Genomic DNA, 19,384 nt, shown 5'->3' with positions numbered 1-19,384 from the left:
ACTCGATTCTAAGCTGCAGGCGGTTTTTTGGATTACAAAAACCGGAAAAAAAGTGCAGCTTGGATTCGAGTAAATACGGTATCTTTGATAGACATCCTGTAACTGTCCAATAGTGACAAGCAGGCTCTTTCACATTTTCAATGTCTACATGTTAATGTGGGGAGAAAGAGAAAAAGAACTCATTTTCGTTTTGACAGCTAGTGCTAGTGAGCAAATTAAGAGGAATAAAAATGGGACTGGTATTTCCAATTTTCATTTCATTATGAAAATGTCAAGTCTTGGGCACTATCGATGCTAAACTGAGTGTACTGTTAATTCTTTTCATAGGATTTACACATTCACAAAGCAAAAATATGATTATGAACATCTTAAGAGCACAATAATATTACAATACCAACATCAAAAGGTTGTCATATATCAAGGGACTAATAAACAGAAGCAACTGCAACAGAAACAGATGTGAGAATGTCTCCTGGGATTATGGTCACTATTACAAACTAAACCAGGAACACCCACCCAACTCCAATTTCTTTAAAGAATCCAACTCCCAAGCATAAATCAGCTTTAAAAATGAGTTAACGTGTTAAATATTTGACATTAAGCATGTAAAACCTTTATGCTTGAAGATGCAAAACCCTAATTGTGCTGGTTTCATTAGTTTTGGAGTTAAAAAGAAAGTCAAAACCAAAACTGGTACTGTACAGTGGTATATGTGAACAGCCTGCAAAAAATATTAAATTAAAACAAGCTTACGACATGAACAATGAACATTTAGTGACAAACAGCTTTTCTTTCATTATTTTTTGGGACTGTGTTTGAAGGAAGTTTAGGAAAGTTATGAAATTATGTTTAAAGTTCGAAAAAGTCACTATGTGCTCTCATTAACAAGCATTGGATGACTATAGTCTTGGTGATTTGCACTCGGTGTCAAGAAAAGCTAGTATTTCATGCATTTCAATGTATGTGATATCATATCTTCTGAACTGTGTGTCATACAAGAATATAATTTTGCAGTTATATGCAGTGGCACATACGGATACTGTCAGCAAAATGTTTGTGATTAGAGTTAATAATGCACATTGTGTCACTGTAAAATTAAAACAGTGAGCAGGCATTTCCCCACTTTCTCTACTGCATGACCTCACAAAAAGCAACTACGTGGCATTTCAGAAAGTTAGACTGGCCCACTTGTAGCTCACCTTATGAATCGCTCACAACACACAGCACGAGCAGACCTATTTCGAGTGCTCTATATTTGTATCAATATCTTAGGATAATGACATAGTGTTATCAACATGTATATGATAATGACATAATGTCATCAACATGAATACTCCCCGCTTAATATAAATTTGTATAATGTTTTCTTTTTTACTGTAAAATTAACAATATATAAAATTCCAAATGTGTGCTATTGTACTACAGTAACATTCATATGATTTATATGTACATTGTTATGAGAATATAACCATCTTTATACCGTAATTGAACTCTTGGGTTGGGGACAGGGGTTGGTGGGGTGTTTATTTTCCACAATGATTTTTAATGGTTCAAATGGCTCTGAGCACTATGGGACTCAACTGCCGAGGTCATTAGTCCCCTAGAACTTAGAACTAGTTAAACCTAACTAACCTAAGGACATCACAAACATCCATGCCCGAGGCAGGATTCGAACCTGCGACCGTAGCGGTCTTGCGGTTCCAGACTGCAGCGCCTTTAACCGCACGGCCACTTCGGCCGGCCAATGATTTTTAATAGTGCACACTGAATACAAATATGAGTGGCTAATAGCACAAATGCAAGAATAGCATATGGACAGATTCTTTGTAAATCTCTGCACACTGTTCTACATTACTACAGGGGAAACTGATTCTTAATCATCCTGTACAGCAGCTGGATCATTCTTTTGGGAAAGGTGATTTCCTCCACCATGAGAGCTGCTCCCTTTCATTTTAGACAGACAGACTATGGATAGGTGTCAATATGTTTGATGGAATAGGACTCATGATATTCAAATCTAGAACAATAATCTGTTGTAATATATTGCTTTACTTGGGTTGAAATATCTTAAGTTTTGTTAACCCCTTGGGAGCCAATTTAACCCTTTAGGCCTCTTCAGATGTTGGGAGAACTGAGGCTGGATTGATGCATTTTGATACCTCCAAACTGAGAAAATATTCCTGTCATTGGTAGTGAAGAGAATGAAATCGACAAAGTCAAATACGTACTGATAGCATTTTACACTTGAAGCAGGCTCTTCAGTGTGGTACACAGCTGATAGCTCCACGAGTTGTTCTTTTTAAAAAAAATAGCTCATTTAATAACTGCAAATAAATACTCACTTAACAAACAGAAAATTACACCTTTGTCTACTCACAAGACAAAATTCGACAGGAAATGATGGGGAGGCACAGTCTGTCTGTAAATTGAAAAGCAAGCAGCACTCATGGTGGGGGAACTGTCTTTCCCAGAAGAATGCTGTGACTTAAGAATTAACTTCCCTCTAGCATTGCAGAAAAGTGTGCAGAGATTTATTCACTGGTGATTCATAAGGTGAGCATAAGGATCAGTATAACTTTGAGAAACATCCTGTAGTTGCTTTTTGTGATGTAGTGTCGTAGAAAAAATGGGGAATTTCCAACTTGCTCTTCGTTTTACAGACCTATGGAGGAGACAAATGAATGACCAGTCTGGCAACACATCATCCTTGACGATTCTAACCTCTACCCCTACCTAACCAAACTGTTACACCTCCAGAAGACAATTTACCCTTTAATACGATTCTACTGCATTCAAATTTGGCACAGACATTTACTCTTCATTCTTAACCTGTTTTAGTTAACAATTTACATTAATTTTATATAATTAAAACACTACTTTTAATAATGTGTGGCTTTTTCATTTCCTGCAACATGGAAGGTATTAGTCCTAGAGAAAAAAATGAATAGGACCTTTATCACAGGAAATTTTATATAATTTAATTTTACACTGGGAAACATTTACTCTAGAGATAGTCAAGAAAAGTGTTAAAAAGTTGCCTTTAAATGCCCCAACCCCCCACCCACCCCACTACCACATCCATGCTCGGACCCCACCAGTCAGGATTTCTATTATGTTATTCATTACATTCCCCCTACCACTACACAAATATTTGTGACTACATGAATTTTTTCACCTAATTTTTTTCCTTCGTCGACTGGACTTGAGACCACTCACTGAATATCAGAAATGTTTAGTTGCTGACAGGCACACACAAAAGAAAATAAAAACTTGCTAGTTTTTGGAATTAATCTTTATTTGAGCTGGAGTACAAACGCATGCACGCGCACACACACTTCCGTTGATCAAGTGTTTAGTGCCTTAAGCACAACACTATATCATTTCATAACTAGAGCTAAAAGTGGCAGGTGTAAAATACAGGGAGCGAAAGGCTATTTACAATTTATACAGAAACCAGATGGCAGTTATAAGAGTCGAGGGGCATGAAAGGGAAGCAGTGGTTGGGAAGGGAGTGAGACAGGGTTGTAGCCTCTCCCCGATGTTATTCAATCTGTATATTGAGCAAGCAGTAAAGGAAACAAAAGAAAAATTTGGAGTAGGTATTAAAATCCATGGAGAAGAAATAAAAACTTTGAGGTTCGCCGATGACATTGTAATTCCATCAGAGACAGCAAAGGACTTGGAAGAGCAGTTGAACGGAATGGACAGTGTCTTGAAAGGAGGATATAAGATGAACATCAACAAAAGCAAAACGAGGATAATGGAATGTAGTCAAATTAAGTCGGGTGATGCTGAGGGAATTAGATTAGGAAATGAGTCACTTAAAGTAGTAAAGGAGTTTTGCTATTTAGGGAGCAAAATAACTGATGATGGTCGAAGTAGAGAGGATATAAAATGTAGACTGGCAATGGCAAGGAAAGCCTTTCTGAAGAAGAGAAATTTGTTAACATCGAGTATAGATTTAAGTGTCAGGAAGTCGTTTCTGAAAGTATTTGTATGGAGTGTAGCCATGTATGGAAGTGAAACATGGATGATAAATAGTTTGGACAAGAAGAAAATAGAAGCTTTCGAAATGTGGTGCTACAGAAGAATACTGAAGATTAGATGGGTAGATCATATAACTAATGATGAAGTATTGAATAGAATTGGGGGGAAGAGGAGTATGTGGCACAACTTGACAAAAAGAAGGGACCGGTTAGTAGGACATGTTCTGAGGCATCAAGGGATCACAAATTTAGCATTGGAGGGCAGCACGGAGGGTAAAAATCATAGAGGGAGACCAAGAGATGAATACACTAAGCAGATTCAGAAGGATGTGCGTTGTAGTAAGTACTGGGAGATGAAGAAGCTTGCACAGGATAGGGTAGCATGGAGAGCTGCATCAAACCAGTCTCAGGACTGAAGACCACAACAACAACCACAACAACAACAACTAGAGCGGGACCAATGAGCACACAGACAACCAGTATTCCATATTATCATTCCTTCATTTTATTCTGGTTCCCAAAATTATCTGTTTGTTCCTATCCTACTTTGTCTTTCTTTTAATCCAATTTCATTCATTTTTACATTTTGTTGATATCTTTCCTCTTTATTTTTTCTTTTGCATGATGATCTGTTTTCTGGGTTTAATTCTTATTTGTTTTGCCTTTTTTGCATGTTTGATGTTGATGCATCTTTTACATATTTCTCCTTCCAATTGTATCGCATACATACCTCTTGTCTTTCTTTGCTTCATGTTTACTTCTTTGGATCCCCCAATCTAATATCACATGCTAATACCATTGTTCATAAGGTAAACATGGCCTCTCACCTGGCACTATGCAAAGTCTTTCGTGTCTATTAAGTTTTTTAAAAATTCTAGGAAAGAATTAACCGCTGAAATATATATTTCTGGTTAACAACACCTCACAGTTTTCTATTACGAAAGTTCAGTTCTTTCTGTCACTTGCTCACACCCAGCTCATCTACTGAAATATTTCATCAGTCAACTTTTGTAATAATCAGTTTTTCTCACTAGGAAACTTCTTGTAACTTAATGCATAAGACTGAAAACTAATACTTCACACTGCTATCCTTGATCTGCCTGGCATCATGGCAAAAATGTTTAACCAAATGCCAATATTTCCACATATTATTCTGCTACAACCATACATAATGCAACACTGGCAAGGTTCTTATCTGCTCAATAAGACACAATTAAATGCTTCAGTTAAAGCAGCCAACTGTTATTTGTTCTTTGACTGCCCCCTACCTCCCACCCAATAACCTTCCTAAAACTTCGGTAAAAAGGAGTGTTATCACCTTATGATATGATGTGATGAGTACAGTCTGATCTAGTAAAGACAGGATTAAAAGAGTTTCCAGAAAACCATGTAATACTGCGATGACAAAGGGCACTGCAGATACAACGCAGTGAACAACTTCAGCAAATGAAATAATTTAAGTTACATGAAAAATCAGCAATGACACTTAAAGCTTCAGTTTACTTAGACTCTCAGGAAACACTACTGATTAATGGTCACATATAGAATTGAGACATAATAAGAGACTTCGAAATAACAGGTGTAAAAGTACAAAATGCAGATTTCAGACAACAGATGTCGCACCAATGCAGTTTGTGCTATAAACATTTGACAATGTGCCATTTTGTTGTGTCGTCAACGAGTGTCAGACGTGCACAAGTGATAAATTGAAAAAGTATGAGCATAGTGTTGCGTTGTCTTGTTCAATACGTCGAAATTTATACAGAACACAGAGCATTATTAATATTTTGTTTTCACTTGAAGAAAACTGTTGCTGTATCATATCGATTACTTCGAGAATTTTATGGTGAACATGCTCCATCACAAGATGTGTGAAAGATGATTTCAGCATTTCAAAAATGGTGACTTCGATGTTGCAGACAAGGAACATAAGATGTGGAACTGGAAGCACTGTTGAATGTAGATAATTCACAAACACAAAAACAACTTGCCAACCAATTGGGTGTTAGTCAACAAGATGTTTCCAATCAGCTGTGAGGGATGGGAAATATTCAAAAGACTGGTAGATGGGTAGCACATGAGTTGAACGACAGGCAAACGGAAAAGCACAAAACACATATGACATTTTGCTCACATGGTCTATTATGAGCTGTCAAAACCTTGGGAAACAGTTAATACTACACATTACCAACAACAATCGACTGATATGAACTGTTCGCTGCTCAAAGAAAGGCCACAATACTGAAACAGGCAACACAAAGTCATTTCTCTTCATGACAATGCTACTTCACATATGATAAAACCAGTTCGCACCAAGTTGGAAGCACTTAGCTGCTAAGTTCTACCCCATGCAGCTTACTCACCACACTTCACTCCTTCCGATTACCACTTGTTTGCATTGACGGGTCTCGCAGTTGCTGAGCAGAACTTTGGTTTGTACGAAGATGTGAAAAAATGGGTCAATGAACGGTTCACAGCAAAAGGGGAAAATTTTTACTGGCATAAAATTCATGAACTCCCAAAAATATGGGGAAAATGTATAACAAACAATGGTGCATACTTTGAGTAAAGCATTATCATTCTTCTGCATTTAAGGTGTTTTTTAGGCAAAAAATCAGCATTTCACGCTTGTACACCTGGTAAACCATACAGATTAACTTTCACAACATTAATTGACAAAGCAGTATCATCAAACAAAACTGAATGACATATGCAAGAACAGTTTGACAATAAATTAGCAACACAATTTTCTTGTTCTGTAGTGGGGGATATCATGGTGATAAAAACTCAAAAATTTCAAGTGATCAAAGACTTGCAAGATACAGAGTAAAAACAGAAATCTATACCTACATCCACATCTTCACAGATACTTCGCAAGCCACCATATGGTGCATGGCGGAGGGTACCCTGTACCACTACTAGTCATATTCTTTCTTGTTCCAATCGCAAACAGAGTGAGGGAAAAATGAATTTCTACATATCTTCACATGAGTCCTAATTTCTAGACTCCAATCTTCACGATCCTTACGCGCAATGTACATTGGCAGCAGTAGAATCATTTGGCAGTCAGCTTCAAGTGCAGGTTCTCCAAATTTTCTCAATAGTGCTTTGCAAAAAAAATGTCGTCTTCCCTATTGCAACAATTTGATTGTGTCAAGCAAGACATCAGTAATATTGTATCTGAACATTAAAGGTCTGTTCTTCCTACTCATCTGCATTAATTTACATTTTTCCACATTTAGAGCTAGCTGCCATGCATCACACCCACCAGAAATTTTGTCTAAATCATCTTCTATCTTCCTAAAGTCACTCAACTTCAACACCTTGGCGTACACCACAGAATTACCAGCAAACAACCACTGATTGCTGCCTACCCTGCCTGCCAAATCATTTATGTATAGAGAGGACAACAGCAGTCCTATCACGCTTCCCTGGGGCACTCCTGACGATACCCTAGTCTAGCCATCAAGGACAACGTACTGTGTTCTATTACTTAAGGAGACAAGTTACTCACATATCTGTGAACTTATTCTATATGCTCATACATTTGTTAACAGTCTACAATAGGGCACTGTGTGAAGTGCTTTCCGTAAATCTAGAAATATGGAATCTGCCTGTTGCCCTTCCCCCATAGTTAGTAGTAAGTCATGTGAGAAAAGCATAGGTTGAGTTTCACATGAGCGATACTTTCTTTAACCATTCTGATTCTTGGACAAAAGCTTCTCAGTTTCAACAAAGTTTATTATATTCAAACAGAGAATATGTTTACGGATTCTGCAGCAAGCTGATGTTAGAGATATTGGTTTGTAATTTTGTGGGTCCATTCTTTTACCCTTCTTATATACTAAAGTCAGCTATGCTTTCTTTGCATTTGCTTGGGACTTTGTGCTTGGTGGGACATTCACGATAAATGCAAGCTATGCAAGTCCATAGAGTACTCTTTGAAAAACTGAATTAGAATTCCATCTGCACTTGGTGATTTATTTGCTTTCAAATCTTCCAGTTGTTTTTCTACACAAGGGGTGCTTACTACTATGTCTTATGGTCAAATGATGGTATGTTTGCACAATTCTCCTGTGTGAACGATTTCTTTAACACAAAATTCAAACATTCGGCTTTCGTTTAGCACTTTTCAACTGCCACACCAGACTTGTCAACAAGTGACTGAATGGAAGCCTTAGGCCCACTCAACAAATTTACATAGGACCATAATTTTCTCGGGTTCTCTTCCAGATCTTTTGCTAATAAGCGGTAATTGTTGTATGCTTCATGCATAGATCTTTCCAAAGATGCACAAATGTGTACTAACCTTTGCTTGTCGTCATTTGTGCGCTCTCTTTTGAACCCAGAGTGCAACAGCCTCTGCTTACCATGATGGGTCTTTTCCATCCTTTATCCATCTACTAGGCACATAGCTCCAGGGATTTACAATCTGCTTAAAGTTTGCTCATAATTCCTCTATATCCATCTTACTGGAACTACTTATAAGTGATATCAATTCACTGTCTTAAGTGAGATGCTAACAACTGCTTATCTGCTCTACCTAGCAGAAACACTTTCCTGGTATTCTTGAATGATTTGTTAACTTTTGCAACCACAGTTGCTATAATGACATCACAACCGCTAATCCCCTTTTCTATACTCACATTGTCAGTATGGTACAGTCTATTTGTAGCTACATGATCTAAGATATTTCCAATTCGTGTGGACTACCGTGGTAACTGCTCATGACAGTTTTTAAAACACATGTTCAAAAGTATTTCACATGACTGTCTGTCTGTGCCCAATGCAATGAGTCCACAGACATCTCAGTCTATAATCGGTAGATTAAAGTCGCCTCCAAGTAGTACTGCATGACCTGGGTATTTCCACACTACTAACTGCAGACTTTCTTTGAATGGTTCTGGAACTGTCACAGCGGAATTGGGTGGTCGATAAAAACATCAAACAATTAACTCGGTTACAGCTACACCTGTTACACACGACCAGACAACTTCACTGTCACATTCAACTTCAACCTCAACAGAGAGAATATTTTTGTCAACTGCAATGAACAGTCCCCCTCCTATGGCCTCTAATCTCTCTTTCTGATATACGTTCCACAGCTTGCTAAATATCTCAGAGCTTTCCATTTCAGGTTTCAGATGGCTCCCAGTCCCAAGAATAATTTGAGTGCGAAAACTTTCCTGGAGGCCAATAAATTCAGGCACTTTATTACGAATACTTCAACAGTTTACTGATAAAAATTCGACAGCTGTAAGTTCAGGAACTTTATTATGAACACTTCAATAGTTCACTGACAAAATTTTGACTGTGAAAATGATTTACCCCAAACGCCATCTGTCTTCCCTTGCTGCACATCGGCTGATGGGTGTCCAGAGCATCTCAAACTATTGTCTAGCCTAAAATAACCTAATGTGCCTTCAACAAGTACTCTGCTACCTGAGTAGCTGCTACCTTTGTGTAGTGCAACCCTGATCTATCAAGAAGTGGAGTCCTACAAATCCCCACACGATAACGCAAGTCTAGAAATCTGCAGCCAAGACCATCACAGAGTCGACAAAGCCTTTGGTTGAGACCCTCCAATTCGCTCCAAATCAAATGACCTGATCAACTCTGGGAACAACGCTGCAAATTCTGAGCTCTGCTTGCACCATGTGTGCGAGGCTAGTAGTTTTCACCACTTCCACCAAACACCTGTATGAACTGGCTTCAGAACACATGTGACAGGCATTGTTGGTGCTGACATGAGCCACCACTTGCAGATGACTGCTTCCAGCATGCTTGATAGCCGCAGGCAAGGCCACCTCCACATCTCAGATGAGGCCCCCCAGTAGACGTACAGAGTGCACTTGGGTTTCTTTCCAGTGCTGAATGCTATCTGCCTAATGGTCTTCATAGCGCACCTAATGTTGTTGGAGCTCCCCAAAACACTGATAAGGCAACAAAATCAGTAATGTATATTCTGAGAATTCACCGAAGAATATGGAACTTCAGCAGAAAAATTTTGAACCAAGTACAGCAACTTAAAAAATGAAGATTACATCAACATATACAAAAGAGCGAATTATTTACCAAAGATATTTAGGTAAGCAGAAAAAGATGTTTGGAATAAGGAGAAAGCAAAAGCAAATGAAATCTCAATTGAAGTAAAATGACTATTAAAGAAAAAGCTACAATTTTAAGAAAATAATGCAGAAAAGCTTGTGCTGCGTAGACACTATACTTTATCAGTTGAGACAATAGATGACATAGCAACAACAGAGAGAAAATTTTACAAGCATTCGGGCATTCCTATATCTGTTTGTATTGTTCAAATCATATTTACAGCTTCCATTACACTTCATCAGGATAAGTGAAACAGGAAAATTCCTGACAGCTTAAAACTACTTGCCAGACCAAGACCGAAATCTTGCATTTTTAGAGAAATAATCAAGTTTCTGGTCCTTTTAGTCTGTTACAAAGTTTCAAAACAGCAAAAATTCTGCAGCAGTGTGAAAGATCCATTCAGTGATGGAAGAGTCAGACAAGGAGATTCCGTACCACCAAAGCCATTCTCAGTAGCCATAGTGAACGTTTTCTGACCTGTAAACTGGTAAAAACAGAATGAATTCTTGCTAACAGGAGTTTGCCTAAGCCACCTTCAGTGTTCTGATAACATCATAGAGGAATATCTTAAAATAAACTGAGCTCGTTTGAGTAATCTGGGATTGTAGGTTACCCTACACGTGTACAACAGGTTGGGCATAGACTGATTACTTGAGTATTACTGTTCTGATTAATTAAATGAAATCCAATTAATTAAACAAACTCATGCCCTTTGTTACTATTTTCCAATGCATTACTTTACTCAGTTGATAATAATGTCACTGTTCCAGCCTAGATTTTCCATTGTTTGATCATGTCACTACTGCTAACAGGCCAGTGAACTAACATATCTGATAAGTTGCCAACCTAAAATTGCATTTGTAGCAGATGGCAAAAACCAATGCACATCTTTCTCACAAGAGCTCAGTACCCATGCACCTTGACTGAAGAGGTTCTAATTTAACACAAAAATAATTGTACCATTAGCATGTGAAATGGCATTTTAAGCAACACTATTGTTGAAACTTCCTATCAGATTAAATCTCTGTGGACCAAGTCTTGAAACTAAAACCCTGCCTTAGGAGAGCAATGCTTTTACAAACTGAAATGTACAAGCATGACTCATGACCCGTCTCACAGTTTTAGCTCCGCCACATCTCTCTCCTACCTTTAAAAACTTCACAGAAGCTCTCATGCCCACCTTACTGGACAAGCACTCCAGGAAGAAAGGATATAGCAGAGAAAGGTCAGGAAGTTCAAAAGAGGGCCACACTATGCTGAAGAGTGAAAGATTCTTTATGGAGTCATTACTGTTAGCTGAAGCCCACATTCCAACACGAAAATTAAATAGATTTCAATTTCGTACAGCGATCCACATAAAATACTACACTGGCATTTAGAAATAAAAAGAGTGTGTTTTCTCCTAAATTTTAGAACTGTTGAAATTATTAGCTGGCCCACATTATTCATTTGTTAATGTTATTCATTGTTAATGAAGTAATTAAAATCTTAATGTTGCAATACTAATTCATTAACATACGACTTTTCGTTACATTTGACTGCCCGCACCACAGCAGTCTTACATCCTGTATCATCTGCAACAGCACACACACTCTGATGCGTGATGTAATCAGTCTGTGTGTCTAACCAGTTTTGACTTACAGCAATGAGACATAAATTGTTTAGGTTACAACCAACTCAAACCACCACATATCGGATGCGACAGAGTAGTTTTATGAAATATACCTATGCAAAGCCTATTATGACACCATGATATGACTCATGTTTTGCGATTAATGTTAGTACTATTTGGAGAAATCACATGAAAATTTGCTGAGTACACTGAATTCAGTGAGACATCCCATGTTAGTGTGTTTGCTTTTAAGCAACTCGGTAAATTATAAGTGAATTTAAGGTGTCAGAACTACATATTATCTACAACAGATATTTAGTTTCAACCCATTGAGACAGTGAACTACAGTAGTAAGTTAGTGATAGAAACTGTGTTTGCAGTCAGTCTTTTCATGCATGGAGTTAGACAACTGAAACTACAACATACTGATAAATTGGATATATAAACAATTAAGTCACAGAACTAGTTGAAAAGTTCTTGTATTTAGGGCAGTTAATGACAACAATTGAATGGACAGCAACATAAATAACAGAGAGCAAAAGAGGCCTGGAGCACTTTAGATAAACTACAGTTTCTCAAAAATAAGTTCCCAATAGGTCTGAAACAGGGCATTTCCAATCAGCGTGTGTTATCAATGTCAACTTAAGGCAGTGAGACATACACTTTTAATTAGCAAATCTTTTAAAAAAATGATGGGAATTACTAAGGGAGTCAATAAAACAAATGCAAGATGACTGGTGTATGAAGGAAGTACCGCATCGGATTCCAACCCAGTAGTGAGTGTTAAATTGTTGCTGTTCATCTGACAACGATGAATGGTTAGAAACATACACGTTTTAAACGATACAAAGAAAACATACAAATATTTTGGAAATAACTTTGCAGCTTCATAGAAAAGGAATGTGGGAAATAACTCATACAGTACAGTTCATAACTGAAGATGGTGTGAAAACAATATGCTTCAATACATATCGTATTTCACTACGCATTTAGCCCAAGTGATTAAAACGTACTTACCATAAAGTGAACCAATCCATTTGAATTCAGATGCTGGTGTCAATGAAAATTTATGGGATAAATGCCTCCTCTTATCCCTTTCTTCATTGCGCTGATGTTTATTTAGTGCAGCAATATTTGTACTATACTGATTTGTGTAGCTCTTGAATGTATTTTCCATCCCAAGCTTGAACATATATGTGCCTAAAACATAAACTTTTATTAGGCAATATGCAAAAGAGCAATTAAACATTTTAATGTGATACATTTGTAGACATTTTCAAACTAAACAGTTTCAACCTTCAACCTCAATGCATTTGGAATAAGAACTTTAAATGTGAATTATGTTAAAATTTACTGCTAGTCTTAGTCTCTTCCCACCAAAACGTTTGAAGACAGTTGGAGGATGCTTTATTGAGTTGCCAGGTAACATCTAAAATAATCAACTTTGAAGTTGTTATCTCTTTTTTTCACACCTGCCACCCTTTCCACTTCTTTTACATCCTATCCCAGAAAGCGAATATCTTCACAAATAGACCAACAATCATAACAACAGCACAATGTATTATAATAACAGCCTTGTCTGGAAATATGTCACCCAAGTCAACTGTGTCTCTCCCTAACTGATAACATCTCAAAATTAATGTTCACTACCCAGTTTGGTTGAAGGAAGATTAAGGTTTAATGTTTCAATGACAACCAGTTCATTAGAGGTGGATCACAAGCTTGGGTTGGGGAAGTATATGGAATGTACTTTTAAAGGAAGCCACTGTTATTCAATGTAGGAAAACAAAGGAAAACTTAACTTTGAATAAGACGGGGATCTAAACCACCATCCTCCTAAACAGCAGTCGAGTGCCTTGCCCCTACTCCACAATGCTTGATCAAATTGGAGTCCCCCTTCCACATTTAAATATAATTTTTTTTTTCTCCAAACATATTTTATAACATCCACCAGCTTACCTTCACATCTAAACTTAACATTCATTTCTAATTTAAATATATCTCATTATCCTTGAGCTTCCTCTTCATCATAATTTTTCAACTTAGCTTTCAATATTATACTTTTTCTTTTCACCTATGATTACAAAAAACATACAACAATCTTAAAAATGATAACGAAATACCTGTGGCTATCTGTTGTGCTTTCAGTCTTGTTATACGAGTCCCATCAGATGCTAGTTCCTTTTCAATTTCTTTTTGATCCCTCTGCAATTTTTCTAACTCTGCTTTTGTTAGACCAGCGGCACTACGTCTCTTCAAATCATCCATATTAAATGTGCGTGGTTGAAGGGAACCGGTTTTGGAACGTGTCACTATTGTATGTTTCTTTCCTGTAACAGAAGAAGATAAGTATATCTGTGACAGGTAAAGGTATCATTACACTGTTTTTACTACATCGGCCTTATTGAAAAACTACTACAAATCCTAATAAATCACATCATGACACTGCTACATGAGAATCTCAAACAGTTAGGCTTTGTGTACAGTGTGCAGCAGCTATTTGAGTTTCTTTTCAACTTTAATTTTTCCACTACCTTCTTACATCTACAGCTAGTTAACCTCATGATACAGTCAAGTAAACCCTTCAGTAAAACAGTTGTAAACACAAAATAGTTTCCGCTGACACAGATGAGACTGAAGCTGAAAAATAATTCTGATGAAGAAAATGCTTCACTCCAATCAAACTCTTAAACATAAACATCACTCACAAATTGGGCATCAGGCCTGTTACAAGTGGCCGACTGCTGGCAGCGAAGCAGTACAAGGAGCGATCTACAATTATGCGATGTGATCTTTATGTTGCTGATCCCTCCAGCCATTGTTTCCAGTAGCAAAATCATTGTGATGCCACTGTTTCTTTATTTGAGCAGCTCCTCATTTGGCCTCATAAGGTCGAGTGGACCCCATTCAAGATTTCCGTTCCTCAGAAGAATTCAAAGAGGTACCAGGAATTGAACCAGGGTCCTTTGGAACCAAAGGCAACAATGCTAATATTCAGCTGCTGAGGTGGTTCTCTAGCCAAACTCCGATTAAAGTAATAAACTTCTTCAGTTATGAAAAATCAACAGTTTACTGCATTGTTAAGAATTTTTTTGTTGCTTAGCAGTCAAATTAAAATATCTATTGGCAAGGGAGAAAAAAATTGTGTATTAAGTAGTCTATGACCTCAGAATCACTAAAAAGCTTAAAATTGATTAGAAAGAGTGGTGGATTGTCATTAAAAAATTTGAACCAATATGAAGAGAAGAGAAATGAAACGATCATATGGCATTATCAGCTGGGAAACCCCACCTGCATTGATCGGCCGCCTGTTGCAAGTTTTTCTATTTCATGCCATTTCGGCAACATGTACGTCTTTGTGGCAAGGAAGAGATGAGTTGTGGACTAATATAAGGAGAACTGTGGACCATACTGAAAGTGTGACTAACACTGCCAAGAGGTAACTAAACAGAGTTGCGCCTTGTAATTTGTTGCTGCATTTATTACAACATAGACAATAGTTAAATTTGCTGTGGATGCCAATGGTGAATCAAACAACTGATCATTAGCCCACAATTAAGATGTTCCTTTTGTGGTAATGTCTAAGTATGCAGTTTGTGTTCACTTGCTAGGTGTAATTTCAAATTATAGAGGCAACGTACTATCATTTTTTTAAGCATGGATATATTACAAAAGAAGATGTGTGCAAGTCTTACCGACAGTGGTAAGATCATAGATGGAAAATTGGAAAATGGTAGTCTCTGGCTTCTGGGAACCCACACATGGTCTGCATTCCCGTGGAATGTGTGCCGACAATGGTAACATGTTTTACTGAAAGGATGTTTGGTTCCACAACAGCCCAAATCTACACTCTTAAACTACAATAATTTTCCCATTGTCAACAGAGCTTGTGACAAGTGTAACAACTTCAATGTCACATCCTGCAAATGGGCATTATGGTGGCATTCTGAGAAATAAACAAGAACAAGTGAAACAGCCAAGTTCCCTATCAAACAGACCAAGGATGTAAGTAGTTCACTGAATGAAATGAATCGTAGAAAAATATAAATTAGCTTATTTTCAAGTTTCTTGTGTATTTAAAAAATACTTCTGAATGCAAAACATATGTCCCAATCTAGCTATCAACACCCTACACAAAACACCTACAAGATGAAATTAAAGGATTCAAAATATTTGAATAAACATAGACAACTCTTTGAATAGATGCAGATGCCAGCCTTAATCTGAGAGCCATTCCACACAAAAATCAATTCTAAGAATGAGAAATTAAGAATAAACTAATATATAAAATACTACAATGACTCGTAAGTCATGCAGATTGATAAAAATCCATTAACAAGATATTTTGTGAAATGAAATGCTTTGTCCTCCTTGCAGTGAAGGAGACTCTGATGACAGACATTTTACATTTAATTCATTGTCATGTATAACTGAACAAAGATTAGCAAACTGCTACCTTCCCACATGCTTCAATAAAATATAAGTAAGTAAAAATAGTATTCCAGAAGCCACATAACTTCATGGATTCTCAACATGGAAAGAATTATGGCACACTTGAACTCAGGGTGTATATGACACGGGACAACCAGGAGATCCGGGTAAAACCCGGGAAGTTTTACATCTGGTAGAAAACCGGGAAAAACCCGGGAATTTTTCAATGTTTTTGTTTTTTGTTAAATTTTTGTGATTTTGACTGGTAAGAACTGATACTCTAACAAAGGACATTACTGTATCCTGCTACTGCAGAATAATACTTCAACAATAAAACATAAATGAGAGCAAAAAAAAGAAAATAACTTAAATTGCAAAGAAAATGAGCCATATAAAACAACGACACACAGTGCTCATGCAAGCGTCTGCCAACAGCAAAATGTGTCAAAGGCCTTAGGAACACCATGCAATGCTTCATAACAACAAATTGCCTCCGATGAGTGTGAAGTCACAACTGTTTACATTAGATTTATTTTAGCAGTTACGAGTGGGCTCATGCGCATGCACAGTTGAGTCGCGTTTGAGTAGTAGATTTTCCCGCTTCTGTCTACAGGAATGTGGCTGTTGGATGTGCAAGCAGTCGCAGCAAGCAGTCAGATGCTACTGGGAAAAGGGGGTGCCAAATTCATATTCTTGAGGAAAAAAAAACTTGTTTCACAAAGCACCTAGCATCCAGCGCACGTTGTCTATCGATTATTCGTATGATTTTGAAACGCGTCCCTGTTGGTTTTTGAACATTTTTTAACACATTTTAAGTTGATTTCTGAAAGAATCATAAGTTGATTTTTGAATGCGTGCATAGTGTATGTGATGTCTCTGTCAGGAGAATCCTCGTCCCAGACAAAAGGGGACCGGGCTATACGAGCTGAGCGGAATAAAGCCGAACGGATGAATACCAATCGCTGTCTGATTATGTGGTTCATTGGGTTTGTGAATGATCAGCTTATTTATAATTACTAGTGAAATCCTTAGATTCACACTATCAGAATGGAAATAAACAACTAACAGGAAGAACAGATGAGAAAGATAATGTATTATCTTCTCGGTGTATCCAAGAAAATCAAATTTTGCCAGAAAATTTTTGGCCAGATCGCTACACTAGTAAAGACCAGTTCTGCAGTCCCCAGCGAGCACCCACTTAAGTTCTATTCTGGAAGTAACGTGGAAAACATGTTGTAGGAACATGTAAAACGCCTAACCGGAGAATAATAGCAGGATAAATAAATCTGTGCTTCTGGCAGGGTTAGTGAAGTTAATCGATGAACAAATTTTGACAGTAGCAGGAATAGCTACAGAACTGGTGATGACAAGATTGTTTGTTAGGATGAGAAAGGAGAAGAAATGGGAACATCACACAAATTATGGAAGAATTAGACGAGTCCAAATTTATATAAAAATTTTGTAATACTACGTTTCAATCTCATGCTTGAGAAACTGACGCGTATGAATGAAATGTGAAACTACTTCCTAACACAAAGCTTTTCGCTTTAGTATGCCTAATAGGCATTTGATATTGTTACTTAGTGAATTATATTCTGTCGTGTTATAAAAAAGGCCATTTGTGTCAAAACAGTCTCATTTATTTGGTGTGTGTTACAAAATTGCTGCAATATTAGGAAGGCCTGTTTTGTTTTATCTAGCAAAATCGTTCAAATGGATCTGAGCACCATGGGACTTAACTTCTGAGGTCATCAGTCCCCTAGAACTTAGAACTACTTAAACCTAACTAACCTAAGGACATCAGACACATCCATGCCTGAGGCAGGATTCGAACCTGCGACCGTAGCGGCCACCCGGTTCCAGACTGTAGCGCCTAGAACCGCTCGGCCACCCCGGCCGGCTTTATCTAGCAGACAGTGACAAAATGTTGTTGTTGTTGTTGTTGTTGTTGTGGTCTTCAGTCCTGAGACTGGTTTGATGCAGCTCTCCATGCTACTCTATCCTGTGCAAGCTTCTTCATCTCGCAGTACTTCCTGCAACCTACATCCTTCTGAATCTGCTTAGTGTACTCATCTCTTGGTCTCCCTCTACGATTTATACCCTCCATGCTGCCCTCCAATGCTAAATTTGTGATCCCTTGATGCCTCAGAACATGTCCTACCAACCGGTCCCTTCTTCTTGTCAAGTTGTGCCACAAACTCCTCTTCTCCCAAATTCTATTCAATACCTCTTCATTAGTTATGTGATCTACCCATCTAATCTTCAGGATTCTTCTGTAGCACCACATTTCAAAAGTTTCTATTCTCTTCTTGTCCAAACTATTTATCATCCATGTTTCACTTCCATACATGGCTACACCATACAAATACATTCAGAAACAACTTCCTGACACTTAAATCTATACTCGATGTTAACAAATTTCTCTTCTTCAGAAACGTTTTCCTTGCCATTGCCAGTCTACATTTTATATCCTCTTTACTTCGACCATCATCAGTTATTTTACTCCCTAAATAGCAAAACTCCTTTACTACTTTAAGTGTCTCGTTTCCTAATCTAATTCCCTCAGCATCACCCGACTTAATTTGACTACATTCCATTATCCTCGTTTTGCTTTTGTTGATGTTCATCTTATATCCTCCTTTCAAGACACTGTCCATTCCATTCAACTGCTCTTCCAAGTCCTTTGCTGTCTCTGACAGAATTACAATGTCATAGGCGAACCCCAAAGTTTTTATTTCTTCTCCATGGATTTTAATATCTACTTTGAATTTTTCTTTTGTTTCCTTTACTGCTTGCTCAATATACAGATTGAATAACATCGGGGAGAGGCTACAACCCTGTCTCACTCCCTTCCCAACCACTGCTTCCCTTTTATGCCCCTCAACTCTTATAACTGCCATCTGGTTTCTGTACAAATTGTAAATAGCCTTTTGCTCACTGTATTTTATCACTGCCACCTTCAGAATTTGAATTTGAAAGAGCATATTCCAGTCAACATTGTCAAAAGCTTTCTGTAAGTCTACAAGTGCTAGAAACATACGTTTGCCTTTCCTTAATCTATCTTTGAAGATAATTCGTAGGGTCAGTATTGCATCACATGTTCCAATATGTCTACGGAATCCAAACTGATCTTCCCCGAGGTCGGCTTCTACCAGTTTTTCCATTCGTCTGTAAAGAATTCGCATTAGTATTTTGCAGCTGTGACTTATTAAACTGATAGTTCGGTAATTTTCACATCTGTCAATGC

At 37.6% G+C, this 19,384-nt stretch overlaps 1 protein-coding gene across 1 annotated transcript in view; it reads right to left on the bottom strand.

Moving 5' to 3' along the window:
- Positions 1-19,384, bottom strand: part of LOC124614612 (nucleosome-remodeling factor subunit NURF301) — a 298,073-nt gene that overhangs the window by 217,677 nt on the left and 61,012 nt on the right. The window contains exons 8-9 of the mRNA XM_047142958.1: positions 13,830-14,036; positions 12,724-12,906 (exon numbers count right to left, since the gene is read on the bottom strand). Of these exons, the coding sequence (XP_046998914.1) occupies positions 12,724-12,906; positions 13,830-14,036 (390 nt within the window). The remainder of the gene's footprint in view (positions 1-12,723; positions 12,907-13,829; positions 14,037-19,384) is intronic.

Source organism: Schistocerca americana, chromosome 1 (assembly GCF_021461395.2).
Source record: "Schistocerca americana isolate TAMUIC-IGC-003095 chromosome 1, iqSchAmer2.1, whole genome shotgun sequence".
NCBI lineage: Eukaryota > Metazoa > Arthropoda > Insecta > Orthoptera > Acrididae > Schistocerca > Schistocerca americana.
The sequence above is the reverse complement of the archived record's forward strand: the minus strand, read 5'-3'. Positions and strand labels throughout refer to the sequence as shown.